This window comes from Gossypium hirsutum, chromosome A05 (assembly GCF_007990345.1).
Source record: "Gossypium hirsutum isolate 1008001.06 chromosome A05, Gossypium_hirsutum_v2.1, whole genome shotgun sequence".
Lineage (NCBI taxonomy): Eukaryota > Viridiplantae > Streptophyta > Magnoliopsida > Malvales > Malvaceae > Gossypium > Gossypium hirsutum.
Window position 1 is genome coordinate 102,084,845 of NC_053428.1, and position 23,050 is coordinate 102,107,894.

General features: G+C 32.4%; 1 protein-coding gene across 1 annotated transcript; it reads left to right on the top strand.

Annotated features, from left to right (window-relative positions):
- The first annotated feature begins 16,612 nt into the window (after positions 1 to 16,612).
- LOC121229607 (casparian strip membrane protein 3) lies at positions 16,613 to 17,718 on the top strand. The gene is made up of 3 exons (XM_041114305.1): positions 16,613 to 16,965; positions 17,057 to 17,180; positions 17,321 to 17,718. The coding sequence occupies exons 1-3, from the start codon at positions 16,766 to 16,768 to the stop codon at positions 17,537 to 17,539; spliced, it is 543 nt and encodes a 180-aa protein (XP_040970239.1). The 5' UTR covers positions 16,613 to 16,765; the 3' UTR covers positions 17,540 to 17,718.
- The last annotated feature ends 5,332 nt before the right edge of the window (positions 17,719 to 23,050 follow it).

Here is a 23,050-nt window from a genome sequence, read left to right on the forward strand (position 1 = left end):
AACAAAACAAAGAAAGAAAGAAACAGAATAGGTTGAAACGAACAGGGGAGAAAAGAAGAAAAGAAAAGAAAAGAGAGAAATGGGGATTTTAAAGCTTGAAACTTAAGTAGGTAAGTCAATTAAGTCATTTTCTTTTAATTTTGATGTTTTAAAAGTTTTAAAATAGAGTTTTGTAGAAATTAAGTTGAGATTTTAGAAGTTCTTAGGTTTTTGAGTATACTTCATGTTGAACAAATGATTGAATTAGGGGTTTAATTGATAAATTTTTTAGTTAGAATTGATTAAAGGATTAAATTGTAAAAGAAGTTATTAATTTTACATAGTATGGACTAAATTGCAAGAATTTTGAAATTAGGGTTTTATGGTAAAATTTAAATAGTTATGTCTAAGTTTGGTTGAAAATTGAGTAGAAACAAAATATGAATTGAGATAGAAAAGTAAGTGAATTTAGTTAAGATTAAAATTGAAATTAAAGTAGAAATTGAATAAAAATTGAAATATTTAATGTGAAATTGAATGGTAGTATATTGATAATTTTTAATTGTTTTAATTTTCATAGTTAACGTTGTGCCGGAAAACCTCGGCTAAGAAAGAAAAAGACAAAGTCAACGAGAGTTAGCTCAGAAATTACGGTTTGTATTTCTATAATCTGAACTTAATATTTAATTGTTGAAATTATTATTTAATATGTATGGTAAGTGCATTGAGATGACTATTTGGAATTGGAGTGAACCTTGGTTGAAATTGAATAGTGAATTTAATTATTAATTGTTATATTTTGATTAAATGTTATGATAAATAATTAAGGTGCGAATTAGTTGGATTGTGTTTTACAATTGGAATAGATTGATTTGGTATGTGATAAATTTATTGAATTTATATGGATATATGTGATTGATATGGAAATTGAATATTGAATGTATGTTATATTGAAAATTAAATTGATTGGAAATGTGATGAAATAAATATGCATATGTGATTATTGTGGAATTTGAATGTATATTGAATTGTATTGAATTATCAATTTATGTGATTAAATTAAAATGTGTATTGATTGAAAACTGAAAATTTATTAAAACCCTATTAATAGTATTTGGCTAAGTCGGATATAGTTGGCATGCCATAGGATTGGAAGTGTTCAGGGATACTTCGACCTTGAGTCGATGAGGCACTATAAGTGTTGTACTGTTACTTCGACTTCAAGTCGATGAGGCACCTTGCGTGTCGTACTTTTACTGTTACTTTGGTTTAATCTGATGAGGTACTGAGTACCGTACTGTTACTGTTTACTTTGGCATAGCCGATGAGGCATTGAGTGCCGTACTAGTGTGTTGGTTTGATCCGTGTATCCGTCTCTGAGTCATGTTAATAGGGGTAAATAAAAGTATTGAATGACTAATTTCTCTAAAGGTTGACTGTTACTAAATAATAAAGATTAATTGATCACTACTAAAAAATATTGACTGTTACTGAATGATATTGATAAATTGATTGATATTGAAAAAAATATTTATTGATATTGAGCTTGGAATAAAACAGATTACTAATTGAGAAGTGAATAGCTGAATATTATTTATTGATATTGAACAGTGAACTGAAGTATGAGTGAGACATTTGAATTAAGTATCTTTGAACTAGATATGAATGGAAAATATTATTGTTCAAATAATTTGTGAATTTATTTTGAAAACTAATCGGGTTAGTAGATGAGAAAAAAATTGAGTGAGTTATAAAAGATTTAATTTTTGTAATGAATATATATATAATTGTGATTGGCATATGATTTAAGTGTATGATATATTGTTAAGTGTTCAGATTATAGAAATACCACTGAGTGCATACTTAGCGTACGGTTTGTTTTTGTGCGCAGGTTGGATACGAAAGTGATTAACGACTAAGCATCCAAGTCGGTCCCGAACTCAAAATGGTAAAGTATTTTCCTTTTTGGTAAATGGCATGTACCTTGGATGTTAATAGTGGTCATTTTGGAATATTATTGTAAATATTGTTACAAATGATTATGGTTGATTATATAACATGTTAAAAGTTTAGAAATTGAATTGCTTCTGGTTTATGATTTGCAAGGTTGGTAAACTTGAATTGTAAGACTCATTTTGAGTCCACACGGCCTGGCACACGGATGTGTGTCTTGGCCGTGTGAAACTAATTTGTTCATAAGTAATAAGTCAGAGAGTTACACGGGTAAAGGACACGGGCGTGTCCCCTAGACCACACGGGCGTGTGGGTACTATTCGATAGGAAAATTTTGAAATTTTGAGAAAAATTCGTAGTGATTTTATATTAGTCCGGAATTGATTTTACTGTTCATATTGGACTTCGAGGGCCCATTAAAGGGACGATATGTTAAATTTAGGATAAGTGTAAACAATTATTTTAATTAATGTCCGTAATTGAACTGTATTGACTGGTAATGCCCTGTAATCCTGTTCCAGGGAAGGGTTAGAAGGTGTTATAATTTTTGTAACACCCCTCACCCGTATTCAAAGCCGGAATAAGGTTATGGAACATCACCGGATTTAAAACACTTTTAAACATACATTTCATATAAAAATATCAATTCGAATACAACAAAATCATAACCAATCACAGTGTCCTTTAAATGAGCCTAAGAGGCCTTAGACATATATTGAGAGTGGTTGGGGACTAAACCGGATACTCAGGAAATTTTTCAACACTTAGTAAAATTTTTCTCAAAATAGGGGACACACGTCAGTATGGCCAGGTCGTGTGTCTTACACGGTCATCAGACACGCCTGTGTCACAGGCCGTGTGGACATTCGAAATAGGAGCACATGGCTGTGTCCCAGCCCGTGTCCTACCCCGTGTCCAAACAAGTAAGGTTACTGACTTGGGTCACACGGCTAACCACATGCCCGTGTGTCTAGCCCGTGTGCCATTCAAAGAGGCCACACAGGCCCGTGTGCCAGGTTGTGCCAAAACTATAGGGTATACTGACTTATGCAACACGGCCAAGTCACACGCCTGTGTGCTAGATAGTGCGTGTGACTTGGCCATGTGCAAATTAAGGGGTATTTTGACTTGTGCCACACGGTCGATCACATGCCTGTGTGTGAGACCGTCTGGAGCATACTGACTTCATTTCAATTTCAATATTAGGGGACACACGCATGTAACATGACCTTGTGTCACACACGGCTGAGACACATGCCCGTGTCTCTACCCGTGTAGACAAAAATAGGCTATTTACCAAGCCAATTTGCCACTCATAATTTCATGTACCTAAACAACCCCAAATGGCATCACAATATAGCATAATTGAACATATATTTTAGCCACAACCAAGACAAATTTCATACCATTTCTAACAGTAATAACCAACATGCTTATAACTTATGTTTTTCTTAATCAAACATACCTAAACACATATATCAATCAACTAGCTAAACATTTACCAAACACATATCATTTTATACCAATTCACAAGCATAATAACAATTCCACAAACCTCATATTATAAATCATTTACATATTCATCCATGGACTCAAAATACTTTTACATGAATTCACAACAAAAGCCATATATTTATATATACCAACATTTGGTTCAAACATACCAAAACAAGCCAAGTCACATGGCTATTATTTACAAACCAAACATAACCAACATGAATAAAATCCTATACATGCCACATGACCAAATCATTAGCTCAAAAGTACCAAAGTGATAGTTGGATAGTGTGACGTAGTCTCCGACGATCCCTGATTCCGAGCTAGCTTTGAAATCACTATAAGACATGGGAAATAAACAAAGTAAGCTTTATAGCTTAGTAAGCTCGTATGAAATATACTCAACAAATCATAATACACAAATCCTCAATTTGTACTACATAACATATAATTCATGATAACAACAAACCTTTCATATGCTTAATCATATGCTTATATGCAAATTCATAGTTTCTTCTATTTGAATCTCATACTTTATATGTACATATCTGTACAATTTCGTAACAAACTCATACCTTTTTGGAATACTGTTGAATACTCGATATCTCGCACACTAAGTACCGTACATAGCTGAAGCTATCTCAAATCACACACTAAGTGCTATATATAGCCGAAGCTATCTCAATCTCGCACCCTAAGTGCCATATATAGCCGAAGCTATGTTGAATAGTCAAAGCTATGTCGAATCACACACTAAGTGCCACATATAGTTGATTTGTCGTCAAACATAACTTTAATTTCGTATACACAATTTATACAATATCAAAACATTTAAAGCTTAATTATAGCAATGCCTGTTACATATGAACTTACCTCAGATATTAAAACGACGAATCGAGTTGATTAGTCGATAACTTTCGTTTTTCCCCGATCCTAATCCGAATTCTATTTTTCTTGATCTGAATATATTCAAAATTAACTCATTTAATCAAATATTTATTCAATTCAGTCCAAAATATTCATTAGGGCTATTTTACACATTTGCCCCTAAACTTTCACATTTTTACAATTTAGTCCTTATTCATAAAATCACAAATTAATGAAATTCACAATAAACCCATGCTATCCGAATTACCATAATGCCCCTAGAAGCCCATAAATTTCATTTATTTCTCATTTTAACCACAAAATTTACACAATTTTCAATTTAATCCCTATTTTGCATTTTCACTAAAAATCACTTTACAAAACTTGTATATCTATCAACAAGCATTCATAATCTATCAAGAAACTGCAAAATACACATGTATTCAACAATGGCATCATTCAAAATCTTTAACAGTTTTACAAATTAGTCGCTGGGCTAGCTAGTACTAGTTGCAATGATCACAAAAACATAGAAATCATTAAAAACCGAGTAAAAAATCACTTACATGCTCAATATACCATGGAAAAAATTTCAAAAGAAGAAAATGGTGTTTTTCCTTCCTTAGTTTTGGCTAGATGAAGATGAAAGCACCAAAATTTGTATTTTTTATTTATTTTATCTTTAATTAACAATTACCAAAATTAACCTTTAAAAACCTTAAAAATTTCAAATTTACCAAGCCACTATCATCCACTAACATATTTTTGGGATATTTACTACATAAGGACCTTCACTTTAAAGTTCCATAGCTATTTGACACCTTTATCTATTAGAACACTAATTTTACATTTTTCGCGATTTAGTCCTTTTTATCAAATTAAAAACTCAAACGATTAAATTTTTAAATGAAACTTTCACACATACATACTATCATACTATAAAAACTTATAATAATATTAAAATATTTTACAATCTCGTATTTGTGGTCTCAAAACCACTATTTCGATTTGAATAAAAACGGACTGTTACAATTTTTCACCCCGTCAGACTTCTTTGTCATGACAACCAAGCTTTGGTGTTGTGGCATCCTCGACATTAGGCTCAATCTTGGCTTGGGGGGTTCTCGATGTTGCGACACAGCCTAGCTGGTGTCATGACATCCTCAACAGTGGCATTGGGCTCCTGCAGTTCAACCATTAGCTTGGAGTCACGCCCTCGAAGGCTTGGAGTCTAGACATTGGGGCTTAGTGTCACGACACCTAAAGCAGTTGATGTTTTTCTCAAGGTTTGGCCATAGTCATTTCCCTACACACACTAAAAAAAGCCATTAGACTCCCAATGACATAATTTTTCCAATTTGGTGCTTAAATGGATCAAAAGGTAAGAAACTACAATTGACACTAGAAACTAAAAAATCAACAAAAAAACATTGAAAAGACTCGTAAATTACTTGAGAACAAACTCATCAAGCGTTTGAGAGAGCCTAATTTGACATATTAGATTATGACATCAGTTTTCAAAAAATTTTTAAACTTTTTTCGATTTTTCAAAATTCAATCCAATAGTTATTTTTCTTTTATTTTTCTTTGAAGTTTAATCAGATGACTATAGTTAGTGTTTTTGTTGGAGCCCCCCTCTCTTGCCACGCTAGTAGAAAACGCCTCCTGCAGGGAGCATTTTTGCCACTTATACCAAAATTGACCTATTTCCTTAAATTAAAAAAAATCTATTTCCTTAATTATTTTTGAAGATATACTTAATTTTTCTATTTTTTTAACTCATAAAAACAAACAAATAAAATCAAATACCTAAAGCTTTCGTCTACTCTCATGGTCTCTAAGTCTCAATGATAAAATTTACAACCAAATTTCAATTGATTATCTTTTTCTAAGACTAAAGATTCGGATTTAACCTGTTTTTTTTGTAAACTTTTAAAACCTTAAACTCTAATCTAACACTTCCCCTGAAATTATAAATTCTAAAATTTTAAATCCTAAACTCATCATATCATAATTCAAAAAAAAAAACCCATAAACCTTACTGTTATTTTTTAATTAATCACCAATAACTAATGTTAAAATATTATTAAATAGAGTTAATTTAGTGTTAGAAAATGAATAACATTAATTAATAATTATCTTAGGGAATATAATTTGAACTCAAAACAAAACCAACAACAGTTAAGAAAGAAAGAAAGAAAAAGGATGTCACCTTTTTGCAGATGATAGTATTTTTTAAAAATGAGGAAGAGAAAGAAGTGGATTGGTTCAAATGATTCAGAAAAGCTCCCAACTCAACTCTTAGATTCAAGTTCAACTGCCCCAAAATGAATCCTGTTTTGTTGGTTGGTTTTCTGTCTGTACTAATGGGTTCCTTAGCTCCTAACCAATGGCGTGCGGAGATTCTCTACAATGATTTAGTTTTTTATTCACCATTTTTGGTATAATTATATACTCTTTGGTTTGGTTGATAATTTCAATTAAACTAAACATAAGACGTTAGAGCTACTACGACAGCTGCTGCTTTCTTTCAGCTTTAGTATTGAAGCAGTTACCAAAACATTATATGCAACATAAATGATTAAATTATGCTATTAGTCCCTATACTTTTGCAAAGTTTGTGAATTTAGTTCCTATATTGTAATTTGATCAAGTTTAGTCCCTTTACTTTTCAAAACTTGAAATTTTAGTCCTCACCCAAATAGTAGCGACTATACTTTTCAAATTTGAAAATATTTAACTTTTGACGCAAATGATAATCATTAGTCAATTAATTGGATTTCTAGTGAGCAATATGTGGAAATAACAAGATGACATGACATTCCAAAAATGAAAATATATTTACTGTATCAAATTTTAGAAATAGCATAACTTAATGAATTAAATAGTTTTAGTTTGGTGATGACTGGAATTTTATAAATTCGAAAATGATAAGGATTAAAAATGACCATGATTGTTTAAACTGGACCGGACTGGTCAGTTGGACTGATTTGGAAGGGAACTGGTCGAGGTGCCAGTCTAGAGAGGGGTTTTGAATCAGTTGACCTAAGAACTGGTATGGACCGATTGAATTGAGCAGTTGAACTGATTGAACCAGACAAAATGGTCAGACTAATGAACTGGTGGCGTAATCAGCTCAACCACCAATTTGATTATGAAAACCTTGAAAATGACCAAATTGAAGTATAAGGACTAAATCCAAACCTTTCATAAATTATAAAAAAACTAATTGTAGAATTTAACCCAACATAAATTGTTTTATGATTATTTCTCTACACTTATAACTAATTGTTTTAAACTATTTTATATGCTATTTTTTGCCATCCATAATAGTCTATTCATCCTTTTAAATTTGTCACTTTCTAACTTGGGTTGGAAATTTTCAACTTTACCTTTTTATTCTTTAAAATTTGGGCAAATTTGATAAAAATGCCTATTTTAAAAAATAGTTAGGGTTTTAGATAATTTTTTTCCATATTTGGGACGTGTTTTTTTTTCTTTCTCCATTTCTTTTTGTGTTTGGTGTTGGAAATTTGAGGAGAAAAAATTATTTGTATTTGAGGTAGACATTATGATGGTTTTAAGGTATATCTGAATTCACAGTGATGTGATTGTGCTTGGAGACCCACACATTTCATCTGTTGTGTCGAGATGGAACTATCACCTTAAAAGCCCATCACATTGCAACTCAGGCTCCCAGTTCACATTGGTTATATGGTCATGAGTTGAAGTATAACTAGTGCTCCTAGTTGGCGGTGGTTATGCTATCACAGGTTGGAGTATAACTCGGGAGCCTAGTTGACGGTGGTTATGCGATAACGGGTTCAAGTTTCATGATATCAGAAGAGGATGCTTTATAAACCCCATCTATAAGTTTGAGAACATAATTATGGGCAAAAACAAAGGGGCTTTGCAATATAGTCAATTTATTTTTTCTCTCCATCTTCACTAAAAAAGTATCCTTAACCTAATTGTCTGAAACTTGTGACAAAGTTGAGGGCAAGAAGACTTTTAAGGGGGAGTGACTGTGGCAATGGAGAGAAAGATAAAACTTGAGTCGGGGCGACATCGATTGTAGTTATTAATGAGTTCTTTAATCACAACAACCACTGCCGCCTTGAAAGGACTTTCAGTTTTTCTCCAACACCACAATCATTCCTCCCCCTGAAAATCCTTTTGCCCCTAAATCTATTATAGGTTTCGAAAAATGAGGTTAAAGATACTGATTTGGTGGAGATGGACAAAAAGAAGAAGTTGATTATATTGGAAAGCCCATTAGTTTTTCCCTGTGATTATGGTATCAAACTTATGCATGAAGTTAATGAAACATCCTCTTTTGGTCTCATTAAACTTGAACCTATGACCATATAACCACCATCAACTGGGGTCTCCAGTTATACTTTAACTCGTGACCGTATAATCACCATTAACAGGGAGCCCTAATTATACTTCAACCCGTGACTAAATAACCACCGTGGGCTGGAAGCTGAAGTTGCAATGCAATGGACTTCTAAGGTAATGGTTCGATCTCTACACAAAAGATGAAATGTGGGGGTCTCTGAGCGCCACCGCATCACCGTGAACTTAAACACACCTTAAAACTATCACACTGTCCCCTTCAAACATAAACACAAATAAAATTTTGGTATAAAATTTCAACAGTCAATAAAAAAATTAATTTACAAAAGAATTTTTTATTTTGTAAGGGACAGTGACTAAGAGAATTGATGGAAATGAGGAACAAACCCTCTTTTATATAGGCAACCCCTCGTGAAAAAGTAAAAAAAACAATGTGGGAGCCCATGACCATGATTCTTAGGATAGAATGTCTAAAATTATCCTGGGATTCTTAGGATGTTTGAAAATTATCTCGGAATTCTTAGGTTCTGAATTTTTTCACGGGTTAGGGTTAGGGTTGAAAATAGAAGGAAAGACGAAGGCGTTTTCAGTTGAGGTGACAGAAGGGACTCTAAAAGCGTTCCCCATAGGACGTATTTTTAGCTGAGGTGGCTGCCATGCAGGCTAAAAGCAACATCCATTTTACCACCTCAGCTGAAAACGCGTCCTACAGAGATTTAGAACTGTAACCCTAATCCTAAACCAGAGACTCTCGAACTAGAAAATCCCGAATAAAATTCAGACATCATATTCTAATCTTTTTTTTAAATGCTTTTAACAAGACATAATTTTAAGAATTATCAGACTTTTCAAGAAAACACTTTTCGTTAAAAGTGTTTTTCAAACTTGTCATGTCCAACCTTTTCCAGCATTTTAAAGTTATGTTTGATATCCGGGGGGGTAATATTTGCTATAAAATGAGCCACCATTCTGTTGGAGAACTTTTATACTGAAATTTTGAGCAGATTATTTTCATAAAGAGATTTGCATAAGAAGAAGATTATTTATGTTAAAGACCTGGATTTCAAAAATCGATCCAACAAAGTAAATTAGTTCAAGTAAGTTTCGTTGTTATTGTTTTTAGATAATTCATACTTTTTTCTACATAATATTTTCATTTTCAACTTGTGAAACAAGTTATTTGGTTGAAGATGAGTAGACGAATTAGAGCCATTATTTATTATGACGATCAAATTTGTGACACCGAAATTGGGATCATTTTTATATTAGCCCAATCTACAGAATTGGCTTTCAAATAGAGCGTAAAATTCCATAACTTCGGTAATAAAATTAAGAGAAAAATGGCAAGTTCAAGTCGGAGAAGAATTTCAAGCTTGAAATATAAATATCTAATGTCACTGAACCTCATTAGATATGATATATTTGAGCTTAGAGGCAACATAGAGGTCAAGATGATGTTCGATTCACATTGTTCTAGTGAATCAACTATACTAGAGTTATATGCCCACTTTTTTGACGTTGATGAAGGTGCTTTGAGTTCGACAACAAGTCCAGCTAATACCCAGAATAGAGCAAGAAGCAGAAAGTCCAACCAAACGATTGTTCGATGGGTTCATAGCATTGTTGCAAAGCTCCTATCATGAAATACCATAATAATCAATGGGAAGACATTCATCAATTTCAACCATCAATTTTAACTTTGGCGCATAGTTCATCCAGTAGTTGAGGTTAGTTGGTAACCCAAACTTTGACACCCCGACACAACATTCTGAGTGCTTTTGATTTCAACTTAAAAACGTTGATGTTCCATACTAGAAACACTTATATGAATATGCCATGAAGTTACACCAATGGGAAATCCATAAGTGATTTTAGTTTTAATGTAGGGTTTACAAGAACGAACGACGTACTCCTTACAACCTGCACAGGCGAAATGACTTCCAACCCTAGGCATGTAACTGGGGTTGATAATGAATAAGGAGCTGAGAACGAAGAGGTATCTAAAATCGATAATGAACCAATCTGGGAGGCCAAGATGGATGGTTCAAAAATTGCATTATTTTCTAAACTAGAGCCGATTCCTACTGAACTAAAAGAGAGTGGTTTTAACGGTGAATGTTTAGACAATACTAGAGGAACCTATCCAGATTTCACTCCATATACACCTCCACCCCATATGCATAATGTCGACCTCCAGGCTAAAGGTGGGTTAGAATTTCTAGAACTTTCTTATAGAAGACCGAGTTATGCAAATTCTTCATTAAATGTTGGTGATTTACAAGTTAGAATTCAGTTTTCCTCAAAAGATGCTTTTATTGCTTTAGTGAAACGATATAACATAAAGCATGAGATCAACTTCCATGTTACAAAATCCCAATTAGAAAATTTTGAGGCTAAGTATGTATTGCATAGCAACAGATATCCATGGAAAATCATGACATATATAAGAAAGAAGACAAAGTTATAGGCAATTAAAAATATAACCCTCAACATACTTGTGTTATCGTAGGTACGCACATGATCATCCGAGATTGGATTCTGACCTGATCTTTAACATTATCTTACTCAATTTGAAATAGTTGTGTTGTTATATGTATGTCATAGAATCATCCCAAATTGCATATCTAACATGATATGTAACATTATCTTACCTAAGGTGAAAGTGAGTCCTAGGATTCCCTTGCTAGTTTTGATTGTTAATATCTATAGTTAGTACGATTACACCGTGTCGTACAACAAGGCATGAGTCGCAAAATAGAAGGTTATGGAAAATATGCATAACAGGCAGGGTAAATCATACTGGTTTGTGGCAATGGTGTTAAGTATAGAATCATTATGTCCCAAGTACCGTAACCGATCTACAAATGGAGCATACACATTTCCACGATCGATTTGTCCAAGAGAAAAGAGTTTCCCATATTTTTTTATATTTAAGCTATGCATCGTAATGTTTCGATATTATAAGCTATTATTACAAATTGGTGACACATTCATGTATGGGAGGCATGAGTATTGATTATCGTTGGCTATTGCATAGAATGGAAATTGAAAAATCCTGCCGATAGCTTTTGTAATAACATGAGGAGAATTTATTGATAATTGAGATTTCTTCTTGATTAAATTGAGAAGGCATGTTGTGCTGCAACTCGATATATGTGCCATTTCCAATAGGAGACCCAAAATACAGGTCGTAATTGAACGGTGTGAAAGCCTCTGAGACTATGCACACCATAAGTATTATGTTCAACATATAGGGTCTAACTACATGGGTTGTTATCATAAGGATGCTGAGCGGTAACATGTTATTAACATGGGTATGTAGTTGCCATTATTTTCTATATCATTCTTTAACACATACAATATTTGCATTTATAGATATACTCTTTATTTTCTTCGACAGGGTATAAGCTCGTCCAACATCGTTTCCAAAAAATGTTGGAGAACTTGTGACCTATAAATAATTACGGGATTACATACCTCGATGAGATACCTAAGGATTTGTGGACTCAATCATATGATAAAGGTCTGCGATATGGGCACATGACAATGAGCTTAGTGGAATGCACAAATTTCGTATTGAAGGGGACGCATCATTTGTTGATAACCTCGGCGGTCAAAGAAATATTTTTCCTCTTAGCAGCTTTATTTCCAAAGTGAGCGGAAAAATATGTTGGACAAATAAATGACAGTCATGTTTGGTATGAAAATGTGATGAAAGAAATTAGAGAAAATACAGAAAGAGCGAATTCTATGTCTACAGTATGTCACTCGCATCCAAATCAAATATTTCGAGGTTACGGAGTTCTATAGACCCAATGATGGTATTATTGGGGGATTGTACCATGATACCTTGGATGAAGGACTTGCGACTGTGGGGGATTTCAAACACTTCATTTTTCATGTGCACATGTAATTTCTACATGTGACTCAACATGTCTAGATTGCATGAGCTATGTTGACAAAGTGTACAAACTAAAACACATATATAAAGTATACAAATCTAAATTCCCATCGATCCCAATTGAAAGTATGTGGCTGTCTGTATTGAGCACTCCATTCAAGTTGGTAATGAATATCAGGTTGTGTCACAAGCCAAAAGGTTGATCGAATCCTACTTGGATACGTGACATTATGGATATTCAGGAGAGGATAGACCAATCGAGGTTATGCAGTTATTGTAGGAATCCAAGGCGTACTAAGTCAATATATCCACACACTTAGGGAAAACATTAAGGACAAGACCTGATTAACACATTTATTCATATTTTTGATAGACATATGAAAAAGAAAGAAAGAAACAAACAATTTGTTCATTTTTTCATTGCTTCTCATTGTTTGGGAAATTGTAAATATGGATATATTATTGATGTGAAATACAATAGAATATAATATAAATAGTTTTTTTCGTTTTTCGTAAATTATAAATAAGTATATACTATTGATATGAAAAATACAACAGCCCAATTTTTTAATTTTTTTCTTAAATTGTAAATAAGTATATTATTGATGCAAAATAAAATAGATTAACTTTTTTATATAATTGGAATAAGTACATTATGGATGGAAAAAAATGTAATACAATACAAATGACTAGTTAACAAAGTAAATGATGATTTACATGACAAAAATTTTGAAAAATTCATCGGCATCATTGGGCCGAATGTGTACCATAATCCAGTAGGTGTTAGTCGTGAGGAGGATTTCTTCATAGTTGGGGTTTCGGCTCCTCATCTTCTTCATCTTCATCTTGTTTAACCGTCCTTGAGTGTCGTGTCGTCCTAGGTTGCAATTGTATATCCTCGATTGTAGTAATATGTGGCTGTGAAGATGAGCCACCTCGGTAGAATAACGATGTTGAGGGTGTTTGAGACATTATTGACTGATAAATATATGGTATCACATAACCCGAGTGTGAATAAAATGTTCGAATTGTTGGAGATAGTAGATATGTCAGTGTTGTTGTCAACATTGGCACTCTATATGGTGCTAGGGATTAAGGTGATGCAAAAAATACACTTGTAAAAGGTGTTAATACATGGTACGATGGTGCACATTGTGGTGCTTGTGTAAAAAATAGGGTTAGTGAAAGCTCCAAAATAATATCAACCATACTGACTGGGAGGTCGTGCACCCTTTGGTGCCTCATGTGGGGTTGGAGTTGATGATGACTCTATCGAGGCATGTACTCCCAACCTAGGATTCATGTCGGTTCATCTTGGCCTCCTGCAATAACTTTGTCTAGTCTTTTCCTCCTCTGGCAATATATATGACTTACAGTGATGTCTACACTATGTCATGTAATCTAGAGAGATCACCAAATCCGATGCGAGAATTGGTTCACTCATACGAATGAAATCATACCTATGCTCCCAAATGTAGATATATTTGGCGTGGAATTTCTCCCAGTCTTTGTCGGTTCTCCCCCGCAAGTCGACCTTATGCAGTTCTTCGATGTCCTAGGGTGACGACAGATTATTTTGCCTAAATCTAAACTAGCACATCACTCGACCGAATTTGTGCATCTCGATCATCGTGAAAACTATCAATGGCACCTTGACGCGTCAGATATTGTGATTGATAAAAAATTCGGCTGAGATGCATTCTTGAATTCTCAAATCAATGTATGACAAATTTATAAATTTTATTAAGTACCTAATATTAAATTTCAAATCCTCACGTAAATATTTTATAATTTAAAATTTCAAAAACTAACACCAGCTTCCAATCATTGATCTAATAGTAGCTGAATATCTTCGAACTCATTCGCTATACCTGTATGACTCTCCTCATTTTTCCACCTATTCAAATAATATGTTATTTCAAAAATATAATAACGAAAAAAATATTATGATAACTATATTATCAAATGAATTTTACCTTTTTAAGAGTGGGAAAGAATGATGGGCGTTTACTTGGGGATGTAAAAATGGTAGTCGGTACCATGCCTATGACTGAAGGAGTATACAACCATTAATTTTAATTTTTTGTGGTTGCATCGCTCGACACATCTCTCGGTATAATATCGCCAACAAAGTTGATCCATAACTGAGTTTCCCCGTTTCTTTCAAGTAGACAAATTGTAGTAGCCACCTTTAATGTACCAGATTTCGAGATTTATCGGCATCAGAAGACCCTTACTTAACCTCAATATGAATGCTCAGGCATATTGTTCTTTTTCAACGGCATTCACGAAATTTTCGATATAATTGAAATTTTCATTCAACCATTTCATCTCTATTCGGCTACCAAAAGTCTTGTTTGACACCTTTTGTAATAGTTGCTCGCAAATCGTGCTCTAATCGCCAACGCCCACTGCCGCCATAACGACTGGCCCATCTATCGGTAAATCGAGTTGTAAAGCTACGTCCTCGAGTGTAATTGTACATTCATCGTATGGAAGATGGAATGTGTATGTCTCAGGTTTCTATGTTTCCACCAAAGCGCTGATAAGTGCAATATCCAATTTAGTCCCCCCGAGCATACGAGACACGTGCAAGAATCCCGCCTCTTGCAAGTGTTGTTTAATAACACGCGGTGCCCTCGCAGTTAAATTGTGTATGTACGTATCTAAAATTTAATCAGCGGCCTAATTATATAAACATAGAAAATTAAAAATTAAAAAATTTAATATTTTCTTACAGTTTGTAATTGGGCGCCGAAAATTTAATAAGCGAAATTGCTATTATAAAAATTAATTAAAAATAAAGAAATTACAAAATGTAAAATTAAAAGAACAATTCTTTGAGAGAAATTGAATGAAAAATTCAAAACTAAAAAGTTGAGAGAATTGAGAGAATAGATGAATTGAGAGAATTGAGAGAATTAGGAGAATGAGATTTGAATGCAAAAGGAAGAAAATGGCTTGGTTTATATAGCAAATAAACAAGCTGTTGGAAATAATATTGCTGTTGGATTTTTTTACTGTTGGGGAAAAGTTATTGTTGCCTAAAAATGCATTCTGGAAGACGCATTTTCAGTAGAGGTGGCTGAAAGTGCGTCCAGTAGGGTGCTTTTTTTGCCATCTCAATTGAAAACGCATCCTTCTATTTCTTTCCAAAATCGGCCTATTTCTCTAAATATAGAAAAAATCGACCTAAAACTCTAATTATTTTCTAAAAATGGCATATATTGCTAACTTACCCTTAAAATTTTCTATGGATAAAATTTTTTAAAAATATATTACAAGAAATTTTAAATATTTTTTTTATAATATTTAATTAATTAAAATATTTAAAAGGATCGATATCAAAGTTTAAAAAGTTTGGCTGATATATATATATATATTCAAATAAACCTTTTTTTTTTTGGTGAATCAAATAAACCATCTTCTAATATATAGCTAATGTGAGATTTGTGAGTTTTCCTTAAAAACATGACCGAGTTTTCCTTAAAGCCATGACATTCTCTCTCAGTCAACAAGATTTACCTTTCTCATACGTATAGTTAGTGCCTTTAAAATTCACTCAGATTTTAAATATTAGTTTTCACATCAATCTAAAAGATGTTACTTAATTTCATGATAAAAATATCATAAAAGTTTTTGTATTACAAATTATATTGTATTTTATTTTTTTTATTTAAAAAATAAATGAATTAGTCCATAAATATTAGATCAATGAGTAAATTGGTCATTTTGTTACAAATTTAATTTATTTCTACCATTAAAAATTGATCTCGTATGCTACCATGAAATACATATAGCATGTCAAATGTTTTTGTCTATAGTTATTTTGTTATTCACACCAGTCTTTAATAGTACAAATGGATGAAATTTTTATTAAAAATGACCAATTTACTCTTTAATCTAATATATAAAGATTAATTTAACCATTTTTTAAGTAAAGAGATAAAACAAAAGTTGACTCTTAATATAAAGAACTCCATGATTCTATTCCACACATTGGGTTTAGACAACTTCTCTTAATTTAAGGAGAATGACACTACTAGTACCACATTTTCAAGACATGCATCTATAAATACCCTAGCTTTATATCTCCCTAAGTTTATCAACTTCAATACTTACAAACTCAAAAAACACTTCCAAATTCCAAAGTTGATATACCTCCCCCTCCCCCCACAGCCCCCCAACAAAAAAAAAAAAAAGAAAGAAATGGCGAAGGGTAATGGTGTTGAGCGAAAGAGTCATGCAGTGCAAAAAGGTGTATCAGTAATGGACTTGATTTTCAGGATACTGGCACTTATAGGAACCTTGGGGAGTGCATTTGCAATGGCCACAACTAACCAAAGGCTGCCCTTCTTTAATAGTTTTACTCAGTTCAAAGCCAGATACAGAGACATACCAGCATTCATGTGTGTGGCTTTTCTCTTTCAATCAAGCATCAATAACATGTTTTGTTTATGTGTCCGAAATTTATAACATTTATGGTGTCTCATATGTCAGTTTCTTTGTGGCTGCAAATGGAATTGTAAGCGCCTATCTTCTGCTTTCTCTCCCTTTCTCATTCTTCCACATCCTAAGGAGCAGTGCTCAAAGGACTAGGCTCATCTTGATGTTCTTCGACATGGTAATATTTTGAACTTTTAGAGATACATATTAATTTACTTTCTGAATAACCGAGCATTACTATTGGAGTTCAGATTAAATAATATCATCCGTTGGATATCTTAAGATTTCTAATGGGAAGAAGGTGATTGTGTGATGTAGGCAATGTTGGTTATTTTGACAGCTGGAGCCTCAGCGGCGGCAGCGATTGTGTACTTAGCACATATAGGGAATCCCAATTGGAATTGGTTCTCATTCTGCAGACAATTCCACTCCTTTTGCGAGCGTTCTTCGGGTTCTTTAATTGGATCCTTTGTAGCAGTCATCTTTATGACACTGGTGATTATATTAGCAGGTGTCGCCCTTGCTCGACGTGCTTAGATCCTTTGATTATGGGTGTGATTTCGAATATTTATTTGCCTTGTTTTCCAATGTGTTGTATGCATGTGTTTGCAAGAATGTTTGTATGAATATGAGCAGTGTGACTTATCTTTTATGTGGAACTTTTCGTTTCCTGGGTTTCGTTTATAATGATTAAAAAGCTTATGGAATCTCCTGAATTTGAGGACCACGATTCTTTTATTTGGTACAAGGGAAACCTCAAGTGATTAAGGTTTCCACCCAAAAAAATATTTAAGGTTGATTCAAATTTCATGCGCCTAGCTGAATTTTTTATTTTAATATATTCATTTATTAAATTAGTATGTAAATCAGATTGATGGAAACTAATCAATCGGTTGAGCTCAACATAAACTTTGAGTCTCTAATTTTAACTCAAATTTAAAATTCTTATAAGTTGAGCTTGACTTGATGGACTCGTATTCTGTCATTGGATTTTATGAATAAATCACGGTATAAGTTGTATCAATATGCATTGGGTCATGCACTTAAATCTATAACGGAACACTGATACTTGTGTTCATTTTCATTATTTTTGAGCTATGCACATATTATCCGAAAGCTCAAGGTTTAATTCTTCTTTATTTAGACTATAGTGAATTTAGCATTTTTAGTTAAGGTGGCTATTTATTTATTTGTATTACATTTTATAAATAAAGCTATAAATTTGCCATATGTCTTATTTTTAAAATTTTTTTAATATACTCTATATACATTTGTCATCAACTCAATTTTATTTATAAAAATTTTAAATTCTAATGATAATGTATTAAATATTTTCTCTTTTAATTATAAATTAAATTCGAATTACGAATCATACTTTTAATTAAATTTTTCGAAATTTAAAATAGCAACCAATAACTATAAAAAAAATACAATTATTTGTTTGAAAACGATTCTTTTAATTTAATTAAAAATCGTTTTGATACATTATTGAAAAGGTTATTATCATTGATTTACACAATTTGTGAATGAAAAGAAAAACGTCTTAATCTTATCTATATATATATATATGTTGTACTATGGTAAGGTTTGGAAGCAAATATGAAATATATCTTATATGGAGTAGTTAAAATTGTGATAAGTGGTTCTTCCAAAAGAATTTGTGACAAGTGGATCACCTCTTTAATCACACGGTATTATTTTATTGTAAATAGAATACATGGGCCCTTTTACTATTTATATATTTATATCGTAACATTAAATTTAAAATATTTTTAGTTTAAAAAGAATAAGTTGTGTCTATTAAATATATTCTAAAAGTTGAACCTCATATGATGACTTGATAGTTAAGAGTGTTCACTTTTCTAAATATAATTTAAGTTTGAATCGCATAAATCACGTTTATTGTTCGGACTTTACCTTATTATTATAATTCACCAAAAATATATATTCTAAAAATTATTAAATTTCAAACAAAATTAAATTAATTTTAAAATCATGCCAATCAATATGAGATCATTAAAGTAGAAATTGTTCTTTGTATGCTAAATATTAGAATTAAAAGTTATTGTTATGCCATATAATTCTTTTTTTTAGCATTGATTTTATTATAAATTTTTATCATATATTTTTTTTATACAATGTTTAGAATTATTCATAGTCATTCTCCAACCCTTAAATAAGAGTATAATATATTTCAACGTATGTTCGTCTATATTAACAACAATGTCAATATCAATTAAATTAAAACTCAATCGACAATCATATAATTGTTCTTTTAATAATAGTTAAGCTATATAATTGTTATAATATATATATATACTTTTCAAAACATTCCATATTTTTCAACGAAAAGTTATACCTTATAATAATATAATATAGTTTCCATTTCATTTTTTGACTCCATGTATGATATAGAGTTATACATTCTAAAATTTTTTGGTAAAATTTTTTGGAGGCCCGACCCTAAGGTCATCTAGAGATGCAACCGCTCAAGGTCCAAAACTAAAAGGGGTTTAAAATATTATTTTTCAGTTTTTAAGGGGTTTAAATTTTTTTTAACTTTTAAAAATAAAAAAAAAATTACCAACTTTTAAGGGGCCCAAAAAATTTCTTTTTAGCTTTTAAGGGCCCAAAATTTTTTTTACCAACTTTGAAGGACCTAAAAAAGATTTTCTCCAACTTTTAAAAACCTAAAATCCCATTTTATTGTTTTGCCTAAGGCCTCAAAAATGTCAAGAACGGGCATGTATTTTTTACTTATAAATTTTCAACTAATAGGTTGTGTCAAAACTTATAAATTGTTACTTAAAAAAACATATAAATGGTTTCAACGTTAAGTTAGTATAAAAATTTCAAAACATGCTATGTATATTGCTTTTTTGGGGGGTTTTTTAAGAGAAACTATCTTTATAACCGGAACAAGAAAGCAAATATAAATCAAAATCAAATATTTAAGACCCAAATCAATAGACTTATCTGGTACATCTAGCCCTAATTGTTTAAAACCTGAGTTGTGGAAGACAAAAACGTATTCGAAACAGCAACATGAGAGGTGCAATTTGGACTACTATCTCAGATACAAGAATTCGCATAGCATAAGGCTACTGGAGCTAACAAATGAGCTGCGCTATTAACGATCCTACCTTCCAATTGAAGGACAAAACTTAAAAAATGAGATTTTAAGACTACACAATCTGCAATAATTAGTCCAATCTCAGTATAAGATATAGAGACACCGTTGAGCCCAAAAATGACATTGAGGCAATCAAATTCAATGGTCACATTGTCAACTTGCAAGAAACTAAGCTATCTGTTAAAAACTGAACGTCGATAATGAAAATATAGAAAGATCGCAAAGAAAAAGAAAAAAAATATAACACACAAATTTTACATGAAAACCCTTTCGGGAAAAAACCACAGGTAAATGAAAAGAAAATTCACTAATGTCGAATTCGAATTATACAAGATGAGTTTCAACTATATCTATTTATAGGTTGAAAAAACCTAATTCTAATTAGTGTCAAATATATTATGTTAATAAATGCTAAATATATTATACTAATAAATGCTAAATCTTCTAGAAAGAAAATATATTTTGTTTAAAGCAATCTCTTAGAATTTAGATCACACAACTTTAATAATCTCTACATTGACACGAATTCTCAACGAACATGTTCTCCACCACGAACTCTCAATGAACAAGTTCTCCACAACGAACTCTCAACAAACAAGTTCTCCTCCTCTTTCACGAAACTCTTTTAAGGTATTCTTTAATAATGAACACCAACCAAGTCCAAGCAATGCTCGAACTTGGTTTTAAGAAGTGATTTAGTCATTATATCTGCAGGATTATCATGAATACTAACTTTGCTCTCAACAATATCACCACAAATAATAATATCATGTATAAAATGATACCGAACGTCAATGTGCTTTGTTCTCTCATGAAACATTTGATCCTTCATAAGGAAGATGATACTCTGACTATCAAAAAACACTGTACTGATCTAAAGGTCTTTACTGAGTTCACGAAAGAGTCTCTTTAACCAAATAGCTTCTTTACAAGCTTCAGTAATTTCCATGTACTCAACTTCAGTAGTAGACAAAGCAACTGTAGTTTGCAAAGTGACTTTCCAACTGATTGCGCAATGTCCAATAGTAAAGACATACCCGATGAGAGATATTCTTTTATCAAGGTCTTCAACAAAATCAGAAGCAACATACCCAATGACTCTATCTCTAGTTTTTCCAAAATGTAAGCAAACATTAGCAGTACCTCGTAAGTATTTGAAAATCCACTAAACGGCTTTTCAGTGTTCTTTATCTGGATTCACCATGTATATACTAACTGCACTAACTGCATATGATAAATTTGGACGTAAGCAAACCATAGCATACATGAGAGATCCCACTGCAGTAGAATATGAAACACGTGCCATGTAGTGAATCTCATCATCTGATTGCCAAGACAAAGCAGATGAAAGTCTAAAGTGGGCTACTAATGGAATGCTAACAGGCTTGGCATTTTTCATATTGAACCTACGAAAAACTTTCTCAATGTACCATTTCTGACTTAGGTACAAATTACATGTTTTTCTATCTTTGAGAATCTCCATCTCAAGTATCTTCTTTGCTGCCCCCAAAATTTTCATCTCAAATTTTTAAAAGCTGGGTTTTGACCTTTCTTATCTTTCCATCTTTGTCTGCTATTAACATGTCATCAACATATAGGAGTAGATACACAAAATAACCGTCATTATTTTTCTTAAAATAAACACAACTGTCAAAGCTGCTTCTTTTGAAATCATGAGTAGTCATAAAAGAATCAAACCTCTTATACCACTACATTGGTGATTATTTTAAGCCATAAATGGACTTTTTCAATAAGCAAACATAGTCCTTATTTTTTGAGACTATAAAACCCTCTGGTTGTTGCATGTAAATATCGTTCTCAAGTTCTCCATGTAAGAATATTGTTTTTACATCTAATTGCTCAAGCTCCAAATCATACATGACCGCAATACTAGACTTGCTTTATATATGGGTTTTTCAATTCCTGGGGTCCCTTTTTTTCTTATTGAACACTCAATTACAACGAACAACCTTTTTACCCTTAGGAAGCTTCATTAGATCCCATGTTCTATTCTTACAGAGCGATTTCATCTCTTCTTGCATGGAAAAAATCCACTTTCCTGAATCTTCACAGTTAACTATCTCAGAATAAGTAGATGACTCTTGATTTGCATCTGTATCTTCAGCCACGTTTAAAGCATAAGCAATTAGATCAGTCTCGGCATACCTCTTTGAAGGTTTAATTTCTTTTCTAAGTCTATTCTTGGCAATAGAATATTGTGGTGAAGAAGCAACTCTACTCTGAGTTTTTGTACTAACATGAGGAGTAGACTTTGTTGTAGATTTTGGATCAATCAGTAGCTCTACCTGCTTCACATGTGTGCTTGGACTTTGTTGGTGTTTATTGGAAAATACTTTAAGAGATAAGTTAGGCAACATAACAATTTCATAAAAAATAACTCTTTGCTAGTAACTTTTCCATTTTCAGGATACCATAACTTTTATCCTTTAACACTAGCGTTATAACCAAGAAAAACACATTTAATGGATCTACATTCCAATTTCTCATTATCAACATGAGCATGCGCAGGACACCCAAAAATATTCAAATCAGAATAATCAACAGGATTAGTAGACCATACCTTTTGTGGAGTCTTTTTCTCAATGGCAATAGACAAAGACCAGTTAATCAAAAAATATATATTGAACCTTTTCTATAATTGTTCTATTCATCCGTTTTGTAATACTGTTTTGCTGTGCAGTACGAAAAATTGTCAAGTGGCAGCTGCATCACTAGTAATAGTTGAACCTTGTAAAACATATAACTTGTTGGTCTTTTTCTACCATTTCATCGCAACGAGGGAACCCTTGCTAATCTTTAAAACCCCACTTTCAGTTGTGTACTTGTACCCTTTTTAATCAAGAGTACTCAATGAAATCAAATTCCTCTTCAATTTCGGTACATGTCGTACGCCA